Source organism: Gigantopelta aegis, chromosome 12 (genome assembly GCF_016097555.1).
Source record: "Gigantopelta aegis isolate Gae_Host chromosome 12, Gae_host_genome, whole genome shotgun sequence".
Classification (NCBI taxonomy): domain Eukaryota; kingdom Metazoa; phylum Mollusca; class Gastropoda; order Neomphalida; family Peltospiridae; genus Gigantopelta; species Gigantopelta aegis.
Window position 1 is genome coordinate 9,941,400 of NC_054710.1, and position 22,454 is coordinate 9,963,853.

Sequence of the window (22,454 nt, forward strand, 5' to 3'; positions counted from 1 at the left end):
AAAAACATTTGAAAGAAGTTATATTTTATTTGAAACTGTTCTAAGACTGAAATCAAAACTTGCTTCTGGGGGCCATCACAAAACAGTTATGCATTGTCTTTGGTGCATCATTTAGCCAAAAGGTCAAGGTTACTGTTAAATGATTTTGGTGCATCGTTCAATCAAAGGTCAAGGTTACTGTTAATAAAATATTTGGGGACATCATTCAATCAAAGGTCAAGGTTACTTTTAAACATGACTGACGTTTTGTACAAAAATACTTAACACCATTGACGTCAAATATATATTGTTGTCATGTGGGTTTTTTGCCCTGACCGGAAGTCTGCGGTATTTGGTCATGGCGGCCCAATCAGAAACCACTTGGTGCGCGATCTAGTTTATTTGACGTCATTGCTTCACACCATAGGTACCAGAAGGGTGTGTGGAGGTGGGGGGGCACTCTTCCCCCAACTCAAGATAATGCATTCCTCCCCCAGTTAAAAATCAAATTAATATATTGTTCCCCTCCATAGTTAAAAAGCAGTATGTAATCCAATCTAATTAAAATTAGCTCCACTATTACATGTGGATCTAACGGCAGCCAGTTGGAGCTAATGTTCAATCAAAACCTTGCTTGCAGAATCATGCCAGTGATTTGAAAATAATTTGTAAATATTCCGAATTATCCTGAGGGTATACGATATGTTTCATGTGAATTACGAATGCCTTATTTAGACCAGTAGAACTAATTTTAATGCGTAGTCTCCAATGTCCAGGTAACATTTCGTCTGTAAATAATAATTTAAATATTGACCAATCACACTTCGCCTTTTATAACGTTATTTGGGTGCATACAAATTCTAAAAATATCGGGCGAGTCTATTTTAGTGGCCGCATTACAGCGAACCATACCAATACGTACGGGGTGGGTTATCAGTCTTCAATTTTACATTAAAAATTATTTATTTTATAAAATAAAACATGTTTTACGGTATTCGTAATTCACACGAAACATGTCCTATACCCTCGGGATAATTATCTTTAATTATTTTTAAATCACTGGCATGATTCTGCAAGTAAGGTTTTGATTGGTGGATATGAGCTCCAACTGGCTGCTGTTAGATCCACATGTAATAGTGGAGCTAATTTTAATTAGATTGTATACCAGAGACAATCTGATTAAAATTAGCTCTTCTGGTCCACATGTAATAGTAGAGCTAATTTTAATTAGATAGAATCAGATAAACATAGTCCCCCCCCCACCCCCACCCCCCCCCACCGTTTAAAATCAGTCCATATAATTATCTACCCCACCCCCAGTTGAAAGTCAAATTAACATAGTTCAACACACACACACCCAAGTTAAAAATCAATACATGGTAACCGCACGCCCATTTAAACATCTAACATAATGGACGTCCACACACACACACACACACACCCCTCACCCTCCCCCGGGTCGAAAATCAAAACTGTTATCTCACCTCCAGTTGAAAATCAAATTAACATAGTTTACCTCACCCCACTATGAAAATCACCCTCCGCCTGCTCCGCCCTGCCTGGTTTGACATGACATGTATTTGAACTCGTGTGTATGTTCATCACAATGTATGTTTTGTCTGTTTGTTGTTTTGTTGGGGTTTTGTTTTTGTTTTTTCGGGGGGGGGGGGGGGGGGTAATTTTAAATTACTTTTTTAATTAAATTTTTTAGTATCTATAGTAAATTGTAATCCTCAGTGTTCCATCCCAAATTATTTCTTTATTCAGTTTATATTAGGCGAGACATTTAATCAACCATGTTTATGGTGTTTGTTTGGGGGTTTTTCTTTCTTTCTTTCTTTCTTTATTCTTCTTCTTTGCCTTCTGTTGATATACTTACCTTTGTTTGACACCCAATAGCTAATCTCTGTTTTTGTGCTGGGGTGTCGTTAAACATATATTCATTCATTCATTCATTCTTTTCCCTATTCAAGACATGCATGGATTTATTTCATTACATGCTTTTACATTTTATTTTTGTTTTCGTGTCGTACACAGAACACGTTTCTTGATTTCGCTACCTGTCAGATGATTGTGTATATTCCACATTTTAAATTCACTGACTCTAGTTTCAAAGGTAGGCTACGCACCTTTTCTGTTTTGCGTAAAATGTATTTGAAGTTAATACAAACACCAGGGTCGTGTTCAGGAGGCCGAGCGTTCGCGAACAATTTCACTGCTACAACCATCTATCACAATTATCTAAGGTTAGGTGCAAAAACCAGTCTAGCATACAACCGCAAACACTTGTCATCCTGAACTCGACAAAAAAATGTTTTGGGTTTGTCAAACTTTATCATTTTAATGATGAAGTTTTATAATCTGATTAAAATTAGCTCCACTGGTTATTAACCAGTGGAGCTAATTTTAATCAGATATGAAGTTGTATATAGTGTGTAATTTAACTATGAAAAGGATGTGTCGGTAATGTTTGTAAAAAAAAAGCTTGGTGATGAAATCATCGTCCTTGTGATTAACTATACTGAATAAAATTAATTAACTGTGAGTAGATATTTTTCTGTTGGCCAACTTTCTGCAGTCACAATTTCTACGACTGTCCAGTTGCTAGTCTGAGCGCCCTTACAACTCGATTCTCGTCGTATATTCCATTAGTCGTTAATCTGAGTGCACCTGTCCGCCGTCGGGAGTTGGGGAAATTACAACGCAACCGTCGAGTTGGCCAACTTTCTGCTGACAGTTGGTAGTCTGAGCCTAACAGTCACATAATATAACACCAGCAAGAACTAACCAGAACAGGTGTACTTGGGCATAATTAAGTTTGTTGAGTTACGAGTATATATGGCATGTAAGAAAGGTAGTTGGTAATCAAGGGAAGAGAGATAGCAGGTATTATATGTAGGTGTATATTGTTTAACAGAATTCTAATATGTAGATTATGCAGTAGGTATGATAACACTAGTAGGTAATATAAATGTATGGAAACCATAAGCGTAACGAGACTGGGGGGCATAGGAGGAACTCTTCCCCCACCACCACCCCCACCCCCACCCCCACCCCCAGTCCTCCGGGTCGGATTTAGACTGGGGGGGGGGGACCGGGGCACTTCAGTTTCGGGGGGCCCTCAACAGAAATTAAATTACACGACAAAAAAAAAAAAGAACTAATTTTATAATTATTACATTTTTTTTTAGAAAGGAAGTCCTTAGTCGGGGGGTGGGGGGTGGGGGGGGCGGAGCAATTGCCCCCTTTGCTCCCTTATAAATCCGGTACTGCCAGTCCTACAGGAAGTCCTCCATTTCGGGCAAAAACAATAGAAACATTCGGGGCAAAATGTGCTGGTCTGAACACTTTTCACTATGTATTTTCATTATTCTACCCACAATATTAGTCTTAAAGGAGAGGACAATTAAGGCATTTGGCCTGGTATGCATATTCAACGATATATAATGCACATTATTGCTTAATATCAACACGTATAATCGTATAGTTAATTAATAAAACGGTTAAATGTGACGGCTATTATATATAACGGGCGCAGCCATTTTGTACCATCTCAGTGAGTACGCCCTCTGGCGAGCTGGTGGTTACGTAATACTTAACACGTAACGTCAGGAATGAGCCTTAGAACTAGAGAAACACAATCTACCTGGTTTTTGCGGGATGATAAATAGTCATACATTGCAATGTTCTGTAATAATACACATCCCAGTAAGCCAGCAATAAGTATATCGAGCACTATATATATTAGTTTTCAATACAAAATAAAATACCATTGTCAAAGTGGCTACACAACAAGTCGAAACAATTAACAATGTTTTGCCCATGCATTATCCTACGTACTGAAATGATACATGAAGTTGTTTTCTTAGTTAATTGGTCTATGCTGTTAGCTGCTTCTACCTGTGATTCCTGATTGGCAGGTGTGTATTTGATTGGTAACCAGACGAACCAATTAATTGTCGCCGTCTAGACACAAAAATACATACCGTTATTGTGGAATATTACTTGTCGCCCCTAAAATTGTAATGGACATGGTTTATTACTGTGAATAGTTCTGTAAAACTATTGATTAAAAAGACTTTTTCATCAAAAACCACAGAACTGACCAATTGCGTAGTCCCAAAGAAAAGAAAATTATCACTTGGGTATTGTGGGTTGTTTTTGCTCCAAAGTAGCATATCAATAGGCCTAATTTTGTACATTTTTCCTTTGGATTATTTATCAGAGAAAAATACTATAACCCCATTTTGTTCCGGTAATGTAACTTGAAATATATTTAGTTAAATAGTTTATTATAATATTACGTCATTTATGCTGTTTTACAAGTCAGGTTGATCAAAGAGAAGCGCCGTGTCGAAAATTACTGCTTTTGTTTACACTGTACATACAGGAGATGGTCAGGAGCTGACGTCACTTCGCCCCGAGCTATCCCACCGTACGTCACAAAAACGAAACAAAATGGCTGCCCCCAGTTAGCAGGAATAATAATGGTTTTTATTAACTCTAAAATTACGCGTTTTTCATTTGCTAAAGTGTCAGTATGTTTTGGTGGTCCGGGTATACATCTTTCCAACACATAAGGCTCTTGTTTGAGTTGACCCTACCTTTAATCCATGTAAAAAATGCGTGGCGATTCGTTTGCAACCCTATATTGCTGTTTGGCAGTAATGCTAATATGAAACGTAATCCAGTTTCGGGCACTTTTGTTTAATTAAGGCAAAAATCAGTCTTCCCTACTCCACCCCCCACCCCCAACAAAAATGGGAGCTCGTACGCCTATGATGGAAACATAATTAATTTTCGTCTTAATTTGTTTGTATGACGTGTGGTTACGTGTAGAAGAGAAGATATCATAAATATCATATCTGTTATGCAAATCTTTAATGTGTACATACATGTGCTGTAAATATTAAAATGAAAAATTAGTAATTGAAACTTTGTTGTATTAATTATTGAAAGCAATCCGCCTTTATGTCAACCGTTTCAATGCAACAAAGCAAGCCCCCCCCCCCCCCCCCTCGCTTTGCAATACAGAGAACCAGGGGTATAATCTACCTACTGGTGTTGTTCGGATGAGGCCAAGTACCCCCCCCCCCCCCCTTCCATCTTCTCTCCCCATAACCTTTTTTGGGGGGGTCGTTAATTGTCACCCCAAAACAGGTATAAAAGCGCAAATTAACAATGTGCATAAGCGTACGGGGCAGGGAAGGGGGCAACTGCCCCACCCCCACCCCAGTGCTCACGGGCATAGGAAGGTGTCAAAAAGGAGGGGGGGGGGGGGCACACATATATATTTTAAAAAAACATCCTCGTTTGCAACCCTATATAGCTGTTTGGTAGTAATGCTAATATGAATAAATGTTGAACAAATTCGTGCATTTTCGTTTAATTCAGGCAAAACCCATCCTGCACTCCACCACCCCCACCCTTACAAAATGGGAGCTCGTACATCTATGACAATGTGGGTGCACCCCCACCACCATAAATTGCTGGCTTCGCTAATGTCTGTACCTTGTGTCTTGTGGGTGGTTACAGTTTGATGAGGTTTTACTTTTTGTAACAAAGACACCGGGAATAGTAGGGGGCATGACCGCCGAGCCTCTACCTCGTTCCGCGGCTCCCGTTTACAAATTCTTAAAAAGTAGACTAACAACAAAAATCGGGTTTGTATAAAATACAAGTAAGGGACAATTTAATATCATAGATGAAACGATATTGGTGCTACACTTAACTGTTTTACAAAATACAGTTCACGGACAGTTTAATAGCACAGATGCAATCATGTCTAGGCCTAAGAGTTCTTGGGGAATTAGGCAAGAATCAACTGGCCCCTTATATAAGGGTTTGAATTTAATACAATTTAGAAAATGTTTAATTAGTCCTAAAAGTGTATTGGCCCAACATATACTTTCAATAAACAAATAAATAAATAAATAAATATTAAATATCAAGGTATAGTAATATAGGGATTTGCGATTTTCACCAACTAGACCACAACATGTGCTCAATCCAGGGGCGGATTATGCTTTAGGTAAGGGAGGCTTCCGAAATAATATGTAAATGTTTATAATTTGAAATTATAAATTTTAAGTGGAAATCAATTTAGATCTATGTAGATCTACGTGGTGGGTTTTGTTGGGGTTTTTTTAGCCGGGGGGGGGGGGGGGGGGGGGGGGGGGGGGGGGGGGGGGGGGGGGGTGTCCATGCAACTGGGTACACCCACCCATAATAATCCGCCCCTGCAATTAAAGAGGGCACATATTTGCATTTTGCTGTTGGGGCGATCGCTTCTTGTCCTGTGCCCCTCTAGGCACGGCTCTCTGTGTTTATTTCTTAAACAATAAAACAGGTGCATATTTTGTTATTGTTCCCTAAAGTGACCGCCTAATACTACGTAGGCCTACAGCACAGTCGCAGTTGCATCAGTGTGTGACTGTCTTGGTTTTTCTTCAACAAATGTCTGTAGGCTTTCCATACATTATCCGGGATCTCCTGATGGATCTGAAATCCCATTTGCGGGTAATCTTTAATTCTTGTCAAACAGCGAATCAGGACATCGATGACGTCATCAAGGGATCCCACGTCCTCGTTGGGGTACTCCTCCAGAGTCATTTTTGGTGACGTCACTGACGCCCTCATGTTGTCTGCTCCTGGGTACTGCTTCATGAAGGTCGCATACGTTCTGCGTTCCATGTACGGTGTGTGTACGAGGATGATTGACGTCGGTGTTAGACCCGCCCTCTCCAGTGCTCTGTGAGAGTACAGCATGTTTTCCCCGGTGTTGGTGGCACGTGGCTCGACGATTATCACTTCTTTTGGTACCCCAAGGCCGACAGCAACTTCTTCGAAAACTTTGGCCTCCGGTTGAGTCCATTTTCCTGCAATAACAAGTATAATCTTTATTCGGAATACGTCTTCAGAGGCGGATCGGGGGGGGGGGGGGGGGGGGGGGGGAGTCCGGGGCGACAGTTGTAATTTTATTATATATTTATTTTCATTTTTTTACGATCCCCTCCAAACCTTTCCCAAAGTTCCATTGGCATTCCCGCCTTATGTCATTGGGGCCCCAACTAAATGGATTTTCTGGATCCGCCACTGGTCGCCGATTACGAATTCTCCGGTATGTAAAGTTAAAGTTAGTTTTGTTTAACGACACCACTAGAGCATATTGATTTATTAATCATCGACTATTGGATGTCAAACATTTGGTAATTCTGACATGTAGTCAGAGGAAATCCGCTACATTTTTCCTAATGCAGCAAGGGATCGTTTATACGCACTTTTCCACAGACAGGAAAGCACATACCACGGCCTTTGATATACCAGTCGTGGTTCAGTGGTTGGAACGTGAAAAAAAGCCAATCAGGTGAATGGATCCACCAAGGTGGTTCGATCCTGCGACGCAAGCACCTCAGGCGCGCACCCAACCGACTGAGGTAAATCTCGCCTCGAATGTTTGGACCGGGATCTATATTAATGTATTGGGAATACTAGTACTACAAGAAATAGTTGCTGTTGCCTCGAACTATGAGACAGATGTTTCTCATTCGGTACAGTGCAACCCGGAGGGTGGCTGAAGGTAGCACTAAACCAATTAATTTCCGGCTGGGTAAAAGTTTGCGCGACGAGTGTGATATGATTGCAAACTTCACGAGATGAAATATAAATCATATTTGACAACAAAAAAAACCCCCAAAAACATGAAATTTTCTATTTATTATATAACTTTTGGCAATTTATCTTTATTTTTAAAATGCCAGCAGCAAAATAGTTCCGGCTTTCTTACAGTGACGATAACACCTTCTATTGTGTCGATAACACATTTTAAAGCGAAACTGTGAAATTTTCACTCTAAAATGTGTTATCGTCACAGAGTGACTGATAACACTTTTATTTCACTGATATTTTAAGATATTTCACTAAATGTTATATAATAAAGTATATTATTACCCTTTGTGAGTAAGCCTTCGTTTCCTGAAAAGAGAAGCCAGTCCGCCAATCCATCGCGGTACATTTGTGTAGCGAACTCGGCTGTACGCGTGTCATTGCTTCCACAAACTAGAATCACGTCGGCCTGTGGAACAAAACGGTCTGTTAAGAGTCTGCTGTGTTTAACGACACCGCCAAAGCACATTGATTTATTAATAATTGACTATTGGATGTCAAACATTTGATAATTCTGACTCGTAGTCATCAGAGGAAACCCGCTACATTTTTCCATTAGCAGGAAGGGATTTTTAATATGCACTTTCCCACAGACAGGATAGCACGTACCACTGTGACCAGTTGTGGTGCACTGGTTGGAATGAGAAAAAAACTTAATCAGTTGAATCCATCCACCGAGGTGGTTTGAGCCTGCGACACAAGGTAGCCCGAATACTCTTGACAGTGAGAGAGCTAGACCACATTTGTATAGTATTAACACTATTTTACTATTGCGATCGAGGTGGTTGGAGTTTGTGTTGTTGTTGTTTTGTTTTATATATGTGGGCATGCAATCAAGGTATAATCCATACATTTCTCAAGAAAAATTAATACTCTCTGTGACCATTATGAAACTGCATATTCGTAAGCCAAGGTACCATTTCGTATAACTACTGCATTTTCTCTCTCTCTCTCTCTCTCTCTCTCTCTCTCTCTCTCTCTCTCTCTCTCTCTCTCTCTCTCTCTCTCTCTCTCTCTCTCTCTCTCTCTCTCTCTCTCTCTCTCTGTGTGTGTGTGTGTGTGTGAAAAGGCCTATATATACATATATATATTATATATAAATTTCGGATCTATACCTTTTCAATCGTGTGTCCCATTTGCATGTAATTCCATAATTTATTTGCCTGGAGAACATCCAGTTTAGAATAACGTCCATGCCATCGGGTTTCTTCTCCGTGACACGTGCATATCCACGGCATTCGGCTGTCACGTGAATGGAACAAACGGCCTTGCGTTCGCACTACTTTCGTCCATAGTGTGTGGATCTATAAATAAGAATAATTATAAGTATATTGATTGACACAAGCGTAACAACTATAACCAACAAGGTAAACTACTGGCTTAATTTGGAGACTCAATAAATAAATAAATAAATTAAAAAAATAAAAAAAAAAATGGTTTTGTGAGATATTTACTGTGGTTTTGCTATAAAAATAGTTTATGATTATTAAGTAATTAAAAGAGAAATCGTTGCTTTATTATTACACAATAATCATTTAGCCTATAATATACGATACTGTTTTATTATTTATTTATTTATGACGTATTAAATAATGTTTTTATGGTAAGCCTTGACGTCATTTGTGTCCGACCTTTTGGGACTATCAAGTACAGGATACGGTTAATTTTCGGACCGTACTACAGCAAATAGCAAAAAACACGAAATATTCTAACAATGTGAAAAAATGCTAAAATTAATTCGCAATGGTTTTTTGTTTGCCCACGAGAACCCTCAAAAAAACAACAGAAAAAACTACAATTAACAAATGGCAGATGACAACCAAACTTACAACGAAACTATTAATAAGAAAAATTTTATGACGTAATTAAAAATGGGTTGACCCCACTTGTGTCCCACAAACTAAACCAAACCAAAATAATAATAAAAAAATAATCTTTTTAAAAAAAACAACACACCACCCCATAGAAACAACCAACTTACAACCAAACTACTGTCAGTGTATTAAACGGAACAACCCCCAACAAAAAACCAAGTGGCCCAAAAACTGATAAATAATGTAATCTATAGCGAAACGATCATACAAACCCAACGTTTCGTCGTGTTAACTATGTATTTAAAATTTGTATTGTGATTTTATAGCCTAAAGCCAAAAAGATCAATGATATAAATGATTTGTTATTGTAACAATATACCATTTAGGGATTGAAAATAATATTTCAATTTTGTATGCAGATCAGTATGGAAAATGGCAAAACGTTAAATTCACCCGCGATATAATCAATATTTCACTAAATCTGTGCTAATATCCGTTACGTTTATATGTATTGATATATAACTTATAATTGTTTGACGTCCAAATATAAAAAAATAACCCAGAATTAGATGTACTTAAGATTTTCCCATTCTTACCCATTTCATCTTCACTGTTTAGTTGCTTGCAGGATGATTGTATGGTCACTTGTTATCTGAAAGAATGTATCTTGGTAGATTTTGTTTTTTTATCCCACTACCCCCGTTCCCTTTACTCCTTTGAATTCCATTACATTTCTTCCCGATCTGGCAACTCCTCCTATATTTCAACTTCTTTCGCTGTCCACCTCCACATCCCAGTCCTGGTCTCTCCAACTGCGACAGGTGCTTGTCTCTTGTGATTATCCATGCCACACACCTGTCATTCCCCATCAGCTTTTAGCTGTGGGCTTAGTCTGACCACTTCGAAGAATATTCAGTAGTTACTCTTGGCATTGTTAAGAGGCACTTGTAACCACCTACTATGCTCCCCTACTACCGGCGGTCGTTAGTTAGTGCCGTGGATCAGACCAGCTTTATTAGCGGCAGAGAACGAGAATGCCAAGTGGGTGCAGGGAAATACACAGAGTCTGCACCTGTGGAGGAAGTTGGCGATGGTGTGGACAGCTCAGAAGACAGAGTTGGAGGAAACTGACAGAAAGGGTCGAAACAGATTGAAATCGTGGGAGAAATTGGAAAGTTGTTTTTGTATATTACGATAATGAGAATGGTAGGCAGAGGGTGATAGATGAGAAAGATGAATGAATGTGTGAGCCAGCTTTGACGGGATTTGAACCACTGTCGTCAGCTTGATTGTCCAGCAGTTTATCCACTAGACACACTCACTTGGTAGATTTTGCTTTTGCTTTATCAAGTAGGCTAAATAAAATATTTTAGCCACTTAATTTAATAAAATAATATATTGATGCAAAAAATCATAATTTATTTTCAAAATATTACATGTGGATATAAAGACAGCCAGTTGGAGCTCATGTCCACCAATCAAAACCTTACTTGCAGAATCCTGCCAGTGATTTAAAACTAACAACACTGCGTAGTCCCCAATGTCCAGGTAACATTTCGTCTGTAAATAATAATTTAAATATTGACCAATCACACTTCGCCTTTTATAATGTTATTTGGGAGCATACAAATTCTAAAAATATCGGGCGAGTCTATTTTAGTGGCCGCAGTACAGCGAACCATACCAATACGTACGGGGTGGGTTATCAGTCTTCAATTTTACATTAAAAATTATTTATTTATTTATAAAATTTAAAAAAACTAAATCAGTCTTCAGTTTTACATTAAAATTATTTATTTTATAAAATAAAACATGTTTTAAGGCATTCGTAATTCACACGAAACATAATTCGGAATGTTTTCAAATTATTTTTAAATCACTGGCAGGATTCTGCAAGTAAGGTTTTGATTGGTGGACATGAGCTCCAACTGGCTGTCTTTAGATCCACATGTAATAGTGGAGCTAATTTTAATTAGATTGACACACACACACACACATCCCGCTGAAGCAAATGGTCCGCCAGCAGTACTAAAACATACAGGTTTATAAATATGGAGTTTCGGGTGGTGCAAAAACAAAATAGAAAAAGGTCCACTTGGTTCATATTCGAACCCCCCCCCCCCCCCCCCCCCTCCCAGGCCCAAATCACGCTACGCCCTCGCAAATTTTACATATTAATCACTAATACACACAAGAAATCCGATAGCATCCCCTTTGAATAATGTTCCGGTTAAATTTATACGTATTTGCTGACTGATTTCTTCCTGTAGTGTGTGTATTAGAGATTAACATTTAATTTTTGTTTTATCAGGGAGCTCGACAATTATCGATGTAAAGGTATTTAACGACAAACGTAGGACTGTTGTTGTATTTGAGTGGGAATCTTTGACTACTGTTTGGTAGGCACAGAGTGCGGAATATTAATATATAGATTGGTCTCTGGCGGTTAGAGAGCGTGATAGCTGTCCAGATGTCGTCTAGTTTTCTCGTTCCAACCAGTACACTACAACTGATCAAAGGCCGTGGTATGTGCTTTCTTGTCTGGAAAAGTGCATATAAAAGATCCCTTGTTGCATTAGGAAAAATATAGCGGGTTTCCTCTGAAGACGAGTCAAAATTACCAAATGTTTGGCATCCAATAGCCAATGATTAATTAATCAATGTGCTCTAGTGGTGTCGTTACACAAAACAAACTTTAACTCCAACCGAAAGTAATTCGTCGCTTGACATAGTCACAACTTCCGGAAAATTGTCCCAACCATACAGTTCCGTTCATGCTAGGTAGCAATGAACCTAAGCGACTTCGTGTCAAAGTTCGAAGTGAATCAGAATATATATACAGATTAAAAGAAGCTGTGACTCTGATTGGTAGTAATAAGTGAAATTCTTTATTTAAACACATTCTGTTATCGATTTGCAATGAGTTAATTAATATACTTTTATTTAATAGGCCTATACAGTAAATTACTAATTGATAATTATTGTGCAAAAAGTATCTTAATGAGATTAACTAAAATTTAAAAAATCTTTAAATCTCTTTGACACCTTATTTTTTTGCAGGTAAATAAAGTGTAAGTTCTACACTTTTTTCTCTTGTTTTTTTATGGATGTGTTGATACTAATAATTACAGTTTGTTAGAAAATTTTAATATTATCAGCATTGGGAATTGATTTGGTCCAAAGTAACCGTTACGAATTATACCGGAAATATCCGTAATCAGTTGAAGTGTTCCGTGTAGTGCCGTACAATGAAGATTATTTAAATTAAAATATATGCATCCTATATTTTTATATTTCACGGGAGAAACATATAATATATTTAATAATACTAAACATTAACATTTGTTATTATATAGACAAAACAGCATCCTGTTTTGAGAGTATGTCGCTATAGAAACGTTTACATGTCCGCCATGTTGGAAGTAATAGCATGAGAGAAGTGGAGAATCGGGACTATTTGACAGAATAATAACAATAATGGCGACGCAAACACTAACCCTAAAGAAAACCTTCCAACCCAGCAGGGTACACGATTATCTATATGGTAAGTAAGCGAATGAAAAATGCGAAATGAGCACATATTTGTATCTGAAAGTGACATGACCAGGGTCACACTTCACTAGAGAGTGATCATTGTGAATTAGAGTGACAGGTGCCCCGGAATATTAAACAACAACCCCGGGGGTGCTGTGGTTATATATATTTAATTAAAAAAATAGGAAAGATAGGACACTTTAAGACGAACAGATTCTTAACAAATCATCCATTAACGACAAAACACATTGTCAACACACCCAATTGCCTTATGCTAAAAATTCAGTAGCATTTTCTTATTCTTATTCTAAACAATACTGTAAGTATATTAATTTACAAAACTGTACAAAAAATAAAAATTCAATGCATGTCTGTGGGATGGTGCATATAAAAGATCCCTTGCTGCTAGTCGAAAAGAGTAGCCCATGAAGTGGCGACAGCGGGTTTCCTCTCTCAGTATCTGTGGTCCTTAACTATATGCCTGATGCCATATAACCATAAATAAAATGTGTTGAGTGCATCATTAAATAAAACATTTCCTTCCTTCCATCAGAAACGGTTTTCAGGTTCCTTGAAAAAGAGTCATATAGGAACCCATTTTTAAATCCATTGATTTAAATTATTATTATCGCAAAAATCTGTTCAAAGAGACATCTTTATAAACGCAATATAAAGTTGATTTTCGATACACCCTCTTCAATATACGCATGCTGTTGTGATTTTGATAGCTAATTAAAAATAATAGTTTAAGTAGGCCTACGTCATTTCCTCCCATAACCAAACTACAGGAAAGAGTGGGGCCTATTCGATTGCCACCTTCATAACTCTATCACATATGTGACATCAATTTTTTTCGACTTCAGTGATAGTTGTCAGAAGGTTAAATATTTTCTACAAAATTATGTTTGAATTTAAATACTATTTCTTGACCCCTATTTTTAAAAGATACACTACAGATAATTAGTGCCAGTAATTTTGGTTCAGATGTGTAAAGTGTTTGATTGAGCGCGTGTCTTGAACCGGAACACAGAAGTTTGGTTAACACAACAATGCAAATTGGGTCTTGTGATTGTGTCACACTCTTCAATAGTGTGACATTAGAAACATAATTATTTTTTTTTTTTTTTTTTATATATATGTATTTTGTTGAATAGTCGTACTCAATATAATAATCATGGGAAAACAAATTTTGGTTCCATGATTTTACAGACATGCTACCGCTACGGTACCAGAAATGATTGTTACCATGAAATCCAAAGGCCTGAGCCTCATTGATATTAAGAATGTTAAAACCAGTCTAAAAAACACATTTCCCTTTCCAGATACCGACTCCAAACCCTGAGTGAGTGCTCCGCAAGGCTCACTGGGTACATGTAGGTGTAAACCACTTGCACCGCCCAGTGATCCATAACTGGTTCAACAAAGGCCATGGTTTGTGCTCTCCTGCCTGTGGGAAATGCAAATAAAAGATCCCTTGCTGCCTGTCATAAAAGAGTAGCCTATGTGGCAACAGTGGGTTTTGTCTAAAAAACCTGTTAGAATGACCATATGTTTGATGCCCAGTAGCTGATGATAAGAAAAAAAAATCAATGTGCTCTAGTGGCGTCGTTAAATAAAACAAACTTGACTCTCTTTTTTTTTAAATTGGATCTTAGCCATGCATGACAATGAACATGCATCTGCAGTAATGACAAACGATTTGGAAACCGATCATGAGATGTGTCATATGTGGTGGTTTATTTTCACAGTACCTGGTAATATTTTTAACAAGACAAAATAATAAAGTGCTAAAATAATCATGGGACAATAGTATAGCATTTATGGGCTACAAAGTGAGGTCATGAGTGGTCTATAAATAGTGGCGTCACCGATCCACATATATTGCGCATAATCACCAGACATGCAAATCATTTTGGATACAAGGGGGTGCCTACATTTATGCACAATTTTAAAATGTTTATTTACTACAGACATAAAACAATTTGTAGTGGATCTCAGATTATACACTGCTTCATTGGTGAGAGACACATTTTATTCAGTATTTCACAGTGTTCACATAGAAAATAATGGTCTTTGAATGCTTAGGTGTGCCGATACACCGGGCAGCACTGTACTTAATTGTGGCTGTGCAAGATCATCAGTGCAAAATAATGTAATTTAAATTTTATGCTTATCACACCCATTTGAATTTTTTTTTCTCTCTTATTATATATTGAATTTGCAGAAGGTATGATTCATTTTTCTGCCCCCACTGTAGTGAACATTCAGAAGAATTGTAATTAATTTTGATTGTACAATTTTTTAATTAAGAATCAGTTCATTAGTAAAGTTATATTTTAACACACTGTACTAGGATGGATTATAGCGAAAACGGCACCTTGCCAAAATGGCCCCATGCAAAAACGGAAACCTAATGTTGGCTGAAATGGCACCAAATATTTTTAAATGTTTGGCTAAAACGGAACTAGAATCATTGCAAGTTGTGAATGATGATATGCTCAATAAAACAAGAGCTATGTTAATCATTTATTACTTTGTTTTATTTGTATGTCCATGTAACTTCAGGGCTCCAACTTAAGATGTTGTCTCCCACAGGAATTTTAAAAAGAATTGCCATGGTTGAAACAGCCCACCGATGGCTATTGTGAGCCTGCCTATGGCATTTAAAAAAAAAAGTGACCAATAAACATGACTAAAAGGTTATTTTGCTGTATGTAGACATTTTTCAAATGTGCAAATTTTAAGTATTGACAGATAATGTACACCAGGTGTAGATAATGTACACCAGGTGTAGATAATGTACACCAGGTGTAGATAATGTACACCAGGTGTAGATAATGTACACCAGGTGTACATTATCTGTTTTGCCATTGTTGAGGAGCTTTACCGATGGCAGAAAAGTCCATCAATGATGCTCTCTATCTACGGCATGGTTTCTGTTAGAGGGTAAAACGGGTATTTATGGTTTCTGTTAGAGGGTAAAATGGGTATTTATGGTTTCTGTTAGAGGGTAAAACGGGTATTTATGGCGCCATACCCGAATGTTTTTGTATAATTTTTTTTTTTTAAGTTAACCTTTTGACAAAATTAATTACTCTTATCATTACTGTATGATTTTCATAACCCTAATCCTAATTTTAACCCATTTTCTTTCGGGGGGGGAGGCCCACCAAATCCCCTATCGACTGGTTGCATTCAATTACATAATGCCATACGCAAAAATTTCTTTCTGGTACGGCTATTTATATCTCAACGACGGTAATTGCCTTTGGTGTCATTGCTAAATTTGAGCCCTGAACTTACATATAAGGGAGATAGAACTTAGAAATAATTTAGCCTCTAGTTATTAGACATCACTGAAATGCAGACGGTCGTCCACAGGTGTTTGCAGAAAGCATGCGTTGTTTACATTATTCAACATTTAATAAAGACAACACATTTTATTTCATGAGCACAAGAATGCAAACGTTTAATGGCGCGTTCAGAACAGGGACATTCTCAACATTTTATCACTGAGAGAAACAGTTCAATTTTTGTTGGATCTGAAAACTTGTTTCATGCGACCCATGTTATACTTCTAGGGATCGACCACATACATCACATCAACTATACTGAATATCAACAGTAATTAGACATTATTTCATTTAGGCCTATATTATGAGATGCCGTTCTAGCCAAAAAAGGTTCCGTTTTCGCCAAATCTTAGAGGTGCCGTTATAGCCAAATTGGTTCCATTTTTTGCCGACGAAAATGGTGCCATTTTGGTAGTGGTGCCATTTTAGCCTGATCCCACCAGTATGAACATAATGCCCATCTGTATTGACAGCAAGTGTTGTTAAAAACAAGAGGTGGTGTGACAAAGTTTTACCGTCTGTAGTTTTTATTATGTTGTAATGGAGGAAGGGATGTGACAATGGTAAAGCAGTCATCAAAGTTACGATCATTGGCTGGTTTTAATTCTTATTATGTTGTAGTTTAACTGATATGTTTTTTCTTCTGTTTTTTTGTTTTGTTTTCTAACAGATCCTCACCATGTGTTGGCAAGTGAGCGAGACCATGCCAGGGCCACGTTCAAGTCGCATACCAGTACGGACCGAGTTGTGAGTATTTGTTTCACTTCAATGTTTTAAACAATGTTTATTCTGTCTTTGTATGGAATTGTGATTGGTCAACAGGCTGAACCATAGATATTATTACCTTTCCCTTGGGATGGGACGTAGCCCAGTGATAAAGCACTCGCCTGATGCATGGAGAGTCTGGGATCAACTCTCATTGATGGGCCCATTGGGCTATTTCTTGTTCCAGCCAGTGCACTGCGACTGGTATACCAAAGGCCGTGGTATGTGCTTTCCTGACTGTAGGAAAGTGCATATAAAAGATCCCTTGCTGTTAATGGAAAAATGTAGACTGTTTTTTCTGATGATTATAAATCAAAATTTCCAAATGTTTGACATCTAATAGCCGATGATTAATTAATCAATGTGCTCTAATAATGTCAGTAAACAATCTGTCAACAGGCTGAAGCCTATATTAGCACATTTTCATACATATTTAATTTTAAATAACAATATATTCATGCAGAACAAAATGACAGACCGATAATAAGTAATCACAACTAATAATAATAATAAAAATAGTTAATTAAATAAAGTAAACAGTCACGATACGAGAGTAACTGCAGGTTTGAGGAATGACATAAAATGTAGAGTGACAGAAAAATAAGAGTACAGAGAGAAACCGGGAACAGGGGTCGAGTTTCAATAAATGGATGAGATTAACGTCTACGCTGCTGTCTGATAAAATATTTCTGTGAATTCAGTGTTTATTTTCATGTACTTGCAGAAACGGGTCCCAGTTTATAGGACGATGTTTAGTGAGCTGAAACACCATCCTCGATTTGAAGTCAGACTCGATGGTATTGATCCAGTTCCCAAATTCATTAGTCGCCAGTGGCCAGGTCATGCTGAGCAGGCCCGTGAGGCATGTATTCGATACACCACGTAAGTCATCTCACTGTCTTATTGATCAGTATTCAGTACACTGCATAAGTCATCTCACTGTCTTATTGACCAGTATTCGATATACCATGTAAGTCATCTCACTGTCTTATTGATGAGTATTCGATACACTGCATACGTCATCTCACTGTCTTATTGACCAGTATTCAATACACCACATAAGTCATCTCACTGTCTTATTGATGAGTATTCGATATACCATGTAATCATCTCACTGTCTTATTGACCAGTATTCGATATACCACGTAAGTCATCTCACTGTCTTATTGACCGGTATTCAATACACCACATAAGTCATCTCACTGTCTTATTGACCAGTATTCGATATACCACGTAAGTCATCTCACTGTCTTATTGATGAGTATTCGATACACCACGTAAGTCATCTCACTGTCTTATTGATCAGTATTCGATACACCACGTAAGTCATCTCACTGTCTTATTGATCGGTATTCGATACACCACGTAAGTCATCTCACTGTCTTATTGATCGGTATTCGATACACTGCATAAGTCATCTCACTGTCTTACTGACCGGTATTCAATACACCATGTAAGTCATCTCACTGTCTTATTGACCAGTATTCGATATACCACGTAAGTCATCTCACTGTCTTATTGATGAGTATTCGATACACCACGTAAGTCATCTCACTGTCTTATTGATCGGTATTCGATACACCGTGTAAGTCATCTCACTGTCTTATTGATCAGTATTCGATACACCGTGCAAGTCATCTCACTGTCTTATTGATTGGTATTCGATATACCACGTAAGTCATCTCACTGTCTTATTGATCGGTATTTGATACACCACGTACGTCCTCTCACTGTCTTATTAATCAGTATTCGATACACCACTTTAAAAGTCATCTCACTGTCTTATTGATCGGTATTCGATACACCGTGTAAGTCATCTCACTGTCTTATTGATCGGTATTCGATACACCGTGCAAGTCATCTCACTGTCTTATTGATTGGTATTCGATACACCACATAAGTCATCTCACTGTCTTATTGATCGGTATTTGATACAACACGTAAGTCATCTCACTGTCATATTGACTGGTATTCAATACACCACGTAAGTCATCTCACTGTCTTATTGATCTTTATTCAATACACCGCGTAAGTCATCTCACTGCCTGTGGGATGGTGCATATAAAATATGCCTTGCTGCTAATGAAAAACTGTAGCAGATTTCCTCTGAGACTTTATGTCAGAATTGTCAAATTTTTGACATCCAATAGCTGATGATTAACAAATCAGTGTGCTCCAGTGGTGGTGTTAAACAAAACAAAATTTAACTTTAACTTCAGTTGTTGAGGGGGCAAGATGTAGTTCAGGTGAGACGCATCGCATTGGATGCCAATCTAATTAAAATTAGCTCCACTATTACATGTGGATCTAACAGCATATAAAATTTGTTTCAAGACCCAAAAAAACCCTGTTATGATATAGCTTAAAAATCTGTTTATACTAGTATACAATCCAGAGTTTATTTTTGCGCTTTTACCCCTGTTTTTTCAATGTTGAAATAGACCAACAAGTTCGCCTATTGCATAAATAGTCTCGCCCGATATTTTTATAATTTGTATGCTCCCGAGTAACACTATAAAAGGTGAAGTGTAATTGGTTGATATTTAAATTGTTATTTATAGATGAAATGTCACCTGGACATGGGAGTCCACACAATGCTGTTAGATCTACTGGTAGACCAGTAGAGCTGATTTTAATCGGATTGATTGGATGACCTCAATGGACCCGTTTTTTGTGTGTGTTTTTCTCAACCAGTTTTCCAATTAAAACTTGTACTTCAAAGGCCATGGTGTGTACAGTCATGCCTACGTGAAGTGAATTTAAAAGATCCCTTGCTTCTTTAATGCTAGGATTAGCCTTAGTCTGTTCTCTTTCAACCAAGTGTTGAAGTGATGCACCAATAGCATGATTTAAAATGTAGTTAGTTGCCATGACATCAGCATATTTTGTTTTCATTGATTAAGATAACACATAAATCTCATTATCTTACTATTTTATAGACATGCACTAAATTTAGTTCCAGCTTTAACAATACCATTTATTACATCAGCTATTTCTCGTTCCAGCCAGTGCAGCACGACTTGTATATCAAAGGCCGTTGTATGTACTACCCTGTCTGTGGGATGGTGCATATAAAAGATCACTTTCTGCTAATCGGAAAGAGTAGCCCATGAAGTGGCGACAGTGGGTTTCCTCTGTCAATATCTGTGTGGTCCTTAACCTTATGTCTGACGCCATATATAACCGTAAATAAAATGTTTAGTACGTCATTAAATAAAACATTTTCATTTGTAGATTCAACTATGATCCCTCTGTTCAAGTTCCACCGAAACATTTCCCCAATGCAGAGGTAACGGGGAGAAACAGATACAAGTATGCACGGAGGTTAGTAACGTTTGGATTTTTTATTCTTTTATAATTATGTCAGTTGTAACCAGTTGAGTCTATAAAACCGAACTGCATGTTGCAGCTAGCATCCTGTCCTGGACAGGCGTGCGCTACAACAGCTTGCTCTGAATGTGCACGTAAAGCCTTATGACCTGACCTGACCTGACCTGACCTGGAGCCAGCACTGGGATATGAACTCAGCATCTATTAGCCTTCAGGCCGGTGCGTGGCTTGCCCACTTTATCACCAAGTCTGGATGAAGTACAGCAAACATGATTGGGTTCTGATATTTTATTTTATAACTTCACACCAATAGTTGGCCTTTTATTGGTATTTGCACAACATTAAAAGCGGGGTTATAAAGTAGTAGTAAATAATTAAACAAAATATATCTTGAAAATATATGCATGTCTTTTCATATGTAACCTGACCTATTACCCATGGCACTGTCCACAGAGTATGGCAGGTTGTAGCTCTTTGTTAAAGCAATCGTCTGATGCGCGATCGGGTCTGGGATCAGTACTTATCAGTGGGCCATAAGGCTATTTCTCGTTCCAGTCAGTGCACCACGTCTGGTATGTCAAAAGCTGTGGTATCTGCTATTCTGTCTTGTATGTGGGATGATTCATGATATAAAAGATCCATTGCTATTAATAGAAAAATGTCGCGGGTTTCTTCTCTAAGACTATATGTCAAAATTACCAAATGTCTGACATCCCATATCTGATGATTAATAAATCAATGTCCTCTAGTGGTGTCGTTAAACAAAACAAACTTTAACTTTTTAACTTTCTGCAAAAGAAAAGACATCCAGACTGAAAGTGAAAGGAAGTAGAAAGAAGGATGTACTGTAGCTATCATGTGACCAGAACAGGCTGCAAATGACATAATGGAAAATTTCAGCAATAAATTTTATTTGCTCTTGGGATGTTGACACAGGCTGGTCCATGGGAATGGGGAGAAATTACTGTAGGTCATAGGTCAGATTAAGTGTTTATGAAAAGAGAAAATGATTCAAGTTTTCTTCATATTTCAATTCATGTAACCTGTATTTCTTTTCACATTACCTGTCCTCTCGAGTGCACCTCCCCCCCCCCCCCCCACATGGGGGGAGGTGCACTTGTGAGGACCGGTAATGTATCTATAAAAGTTTTCTCCACTCTTGCTTTTGGTAGGTCACAGTAAGCTGAGATGAATAACATCTTCAAGCCAATGTCCTTCATGAATGTTTTTTTTCTGAAATATCTTTTTTCGTTTTCAGACCCATGATTCCATTCTTGCAGCAAGTGCCACCAGAAGTTCTGCTTGCATCATCGGGGTATGTGAAACCGATATATCAACTTTAATTAAAATGTTTTGTAAGGGCGGGACGTAGCCCAGTGGTAGAGCACTCGCTTGGTGCGCGGTCGGTGTGGGATCGATCCCCGTCGGTGGGCCCATTGGAATATTTCTCGTTCCAGCCAGTGCACCACAACTGGTATATCAAAGGCCGTGGTATGTACTACCCTGTCTGTGGGATGGTGCATATAAAAGATCCCTTGCTGCTAATTGAAAAGAGTAGCCCATGAAGTGGCGACAGTGGGTTTCCTCTCTCAATATGTGTGGTCCTTAACCATATGTCTGACGCCATATAACCGTAAATACAATGTGTTGAGTACGTCGTTAAATAAAACATTTCTTTCTTTTTAACACATTTTGTATTTCTAAAATTTGAAATGAATGAATTGAGGTCGATGACAGTCATTCTTCGCACCCTTTGTTTGGCTTTGTGCACAATAAATATAACACGTCCAACATAAATTTTTAAATAATATTTATATTGGACGAATGTTACTTTTAATTTCTTTGATCTCTTAAAAACTTAAACTTAATATTTTATCTAAAATTATTAAAAATAAAAACATACCGACCTGTAAACGGCAGCGTCTGCTCAATTTAGAACTTGGAACAATTTTGACAGGGGTCTAGGTAAGTAGACCGTTTTTTATTTTAATGTGGCGAAGCATTGTAATTAAAA

The 22,454-nt window shown here is 37.8% G+C and overlaps 2 protein-coding genes across 3 annotated transcripts in view; one reads left to right on the top strand and one right to left on the bottom strand.

Moving 5' to 3' along the window:
- Window positions 1-6,158: 6,158 nt before the first annotated feature.
- LOC121386846 (uncharacterized protein SCO4629-like) lies at window positions 6,159-12,113 on the bottom strand. 2 transcript variants are annotated; one of them, XM_041517864.1, is made up of 5 exons: window positions 12,080-12,113; window positions 10,055-10,110; window positions 8,760-8,948; window positions 7,930-8,053; window positions 6,159-6,857 (listed from the first exon to the last, which is right to left on the bottom strand). In XM_041517864.1, exons 2-5 carry the CDS (start codon window positions 10,061-10,063, stop codon window positions 6,370-6,372), a joined length of 810 nt encoding a protein of 269 aa, XP_041373798.1. In that variant the 5' UTR covers window positions 10,064-10,110; window positions 12,080-12,113; the 3' UTR covers window positions 6,159-6,369. The 2 variants fall into 2 exon arrangements, with proteins under 2 accessions (XP_041373798.1, XP_041373800.1); XM_041517866.1 differs by lacking the exons at window positions 10,055-10,110; window positions 12,080-12,113 and adding an exon at window positions 9,099-9,215.
- Window positions 12,114-12,866: 753 nt separating this feature from the next.
- The window catches only part of LOC121386541 (cilia- and flagella-associated protein 91-like), a 36,301-nt gene continuing 26,713 nt past the window's right edge, over window positions 12,867-22,454 (top strand). Inside the window, exons 1-5 of the mRNA XM_041517480.1 lie at window positions 12,867-13,002; window positions 17,016-17,092; window positions 17,835-17,992; window positions 20,345-20,434; window positions 21,699-21,755. Of these exons, the coding sequence (XP_041373414.1) occupies window positions 12,936-13,002; window positions 17,016-17,092; window positions 17,835-17,992; window positions 20,345-20,434; window positions 21,699-21,755 (449 nt within the window). The 5' untranslated portion in view covers window positions 12,867-12,935. The remainder of the gene's footprint in view (window positions 13,003-17,015; window positions 17,093-17,834; window positions 17,993-20,344; window positions 20,435-21,698; window positions 21,756-22,454) is intronic.

What these genes read in the sequence shown, in the direction of transcription:
- LOC121386846 (XM_041517864.1), bottom strand. An exon ending in TGGGACACACGATTGAAAAG is followed by an intron (nt 8,054 to 8,759) that starts GTATAGATCCGA and finishes TTTGTTCCACAG; the next exon opens with GCCGACGTGATTCTAGTTTG. An exon ending in CGAAGGCTTACTCACAAAGG is followed by an intron (nt 6,858 to 7,929) that starts GTAATAATATAC and finishes TTGTTATTGCAG; the next exon opens with GAAAATGGACTCAACCGGAG.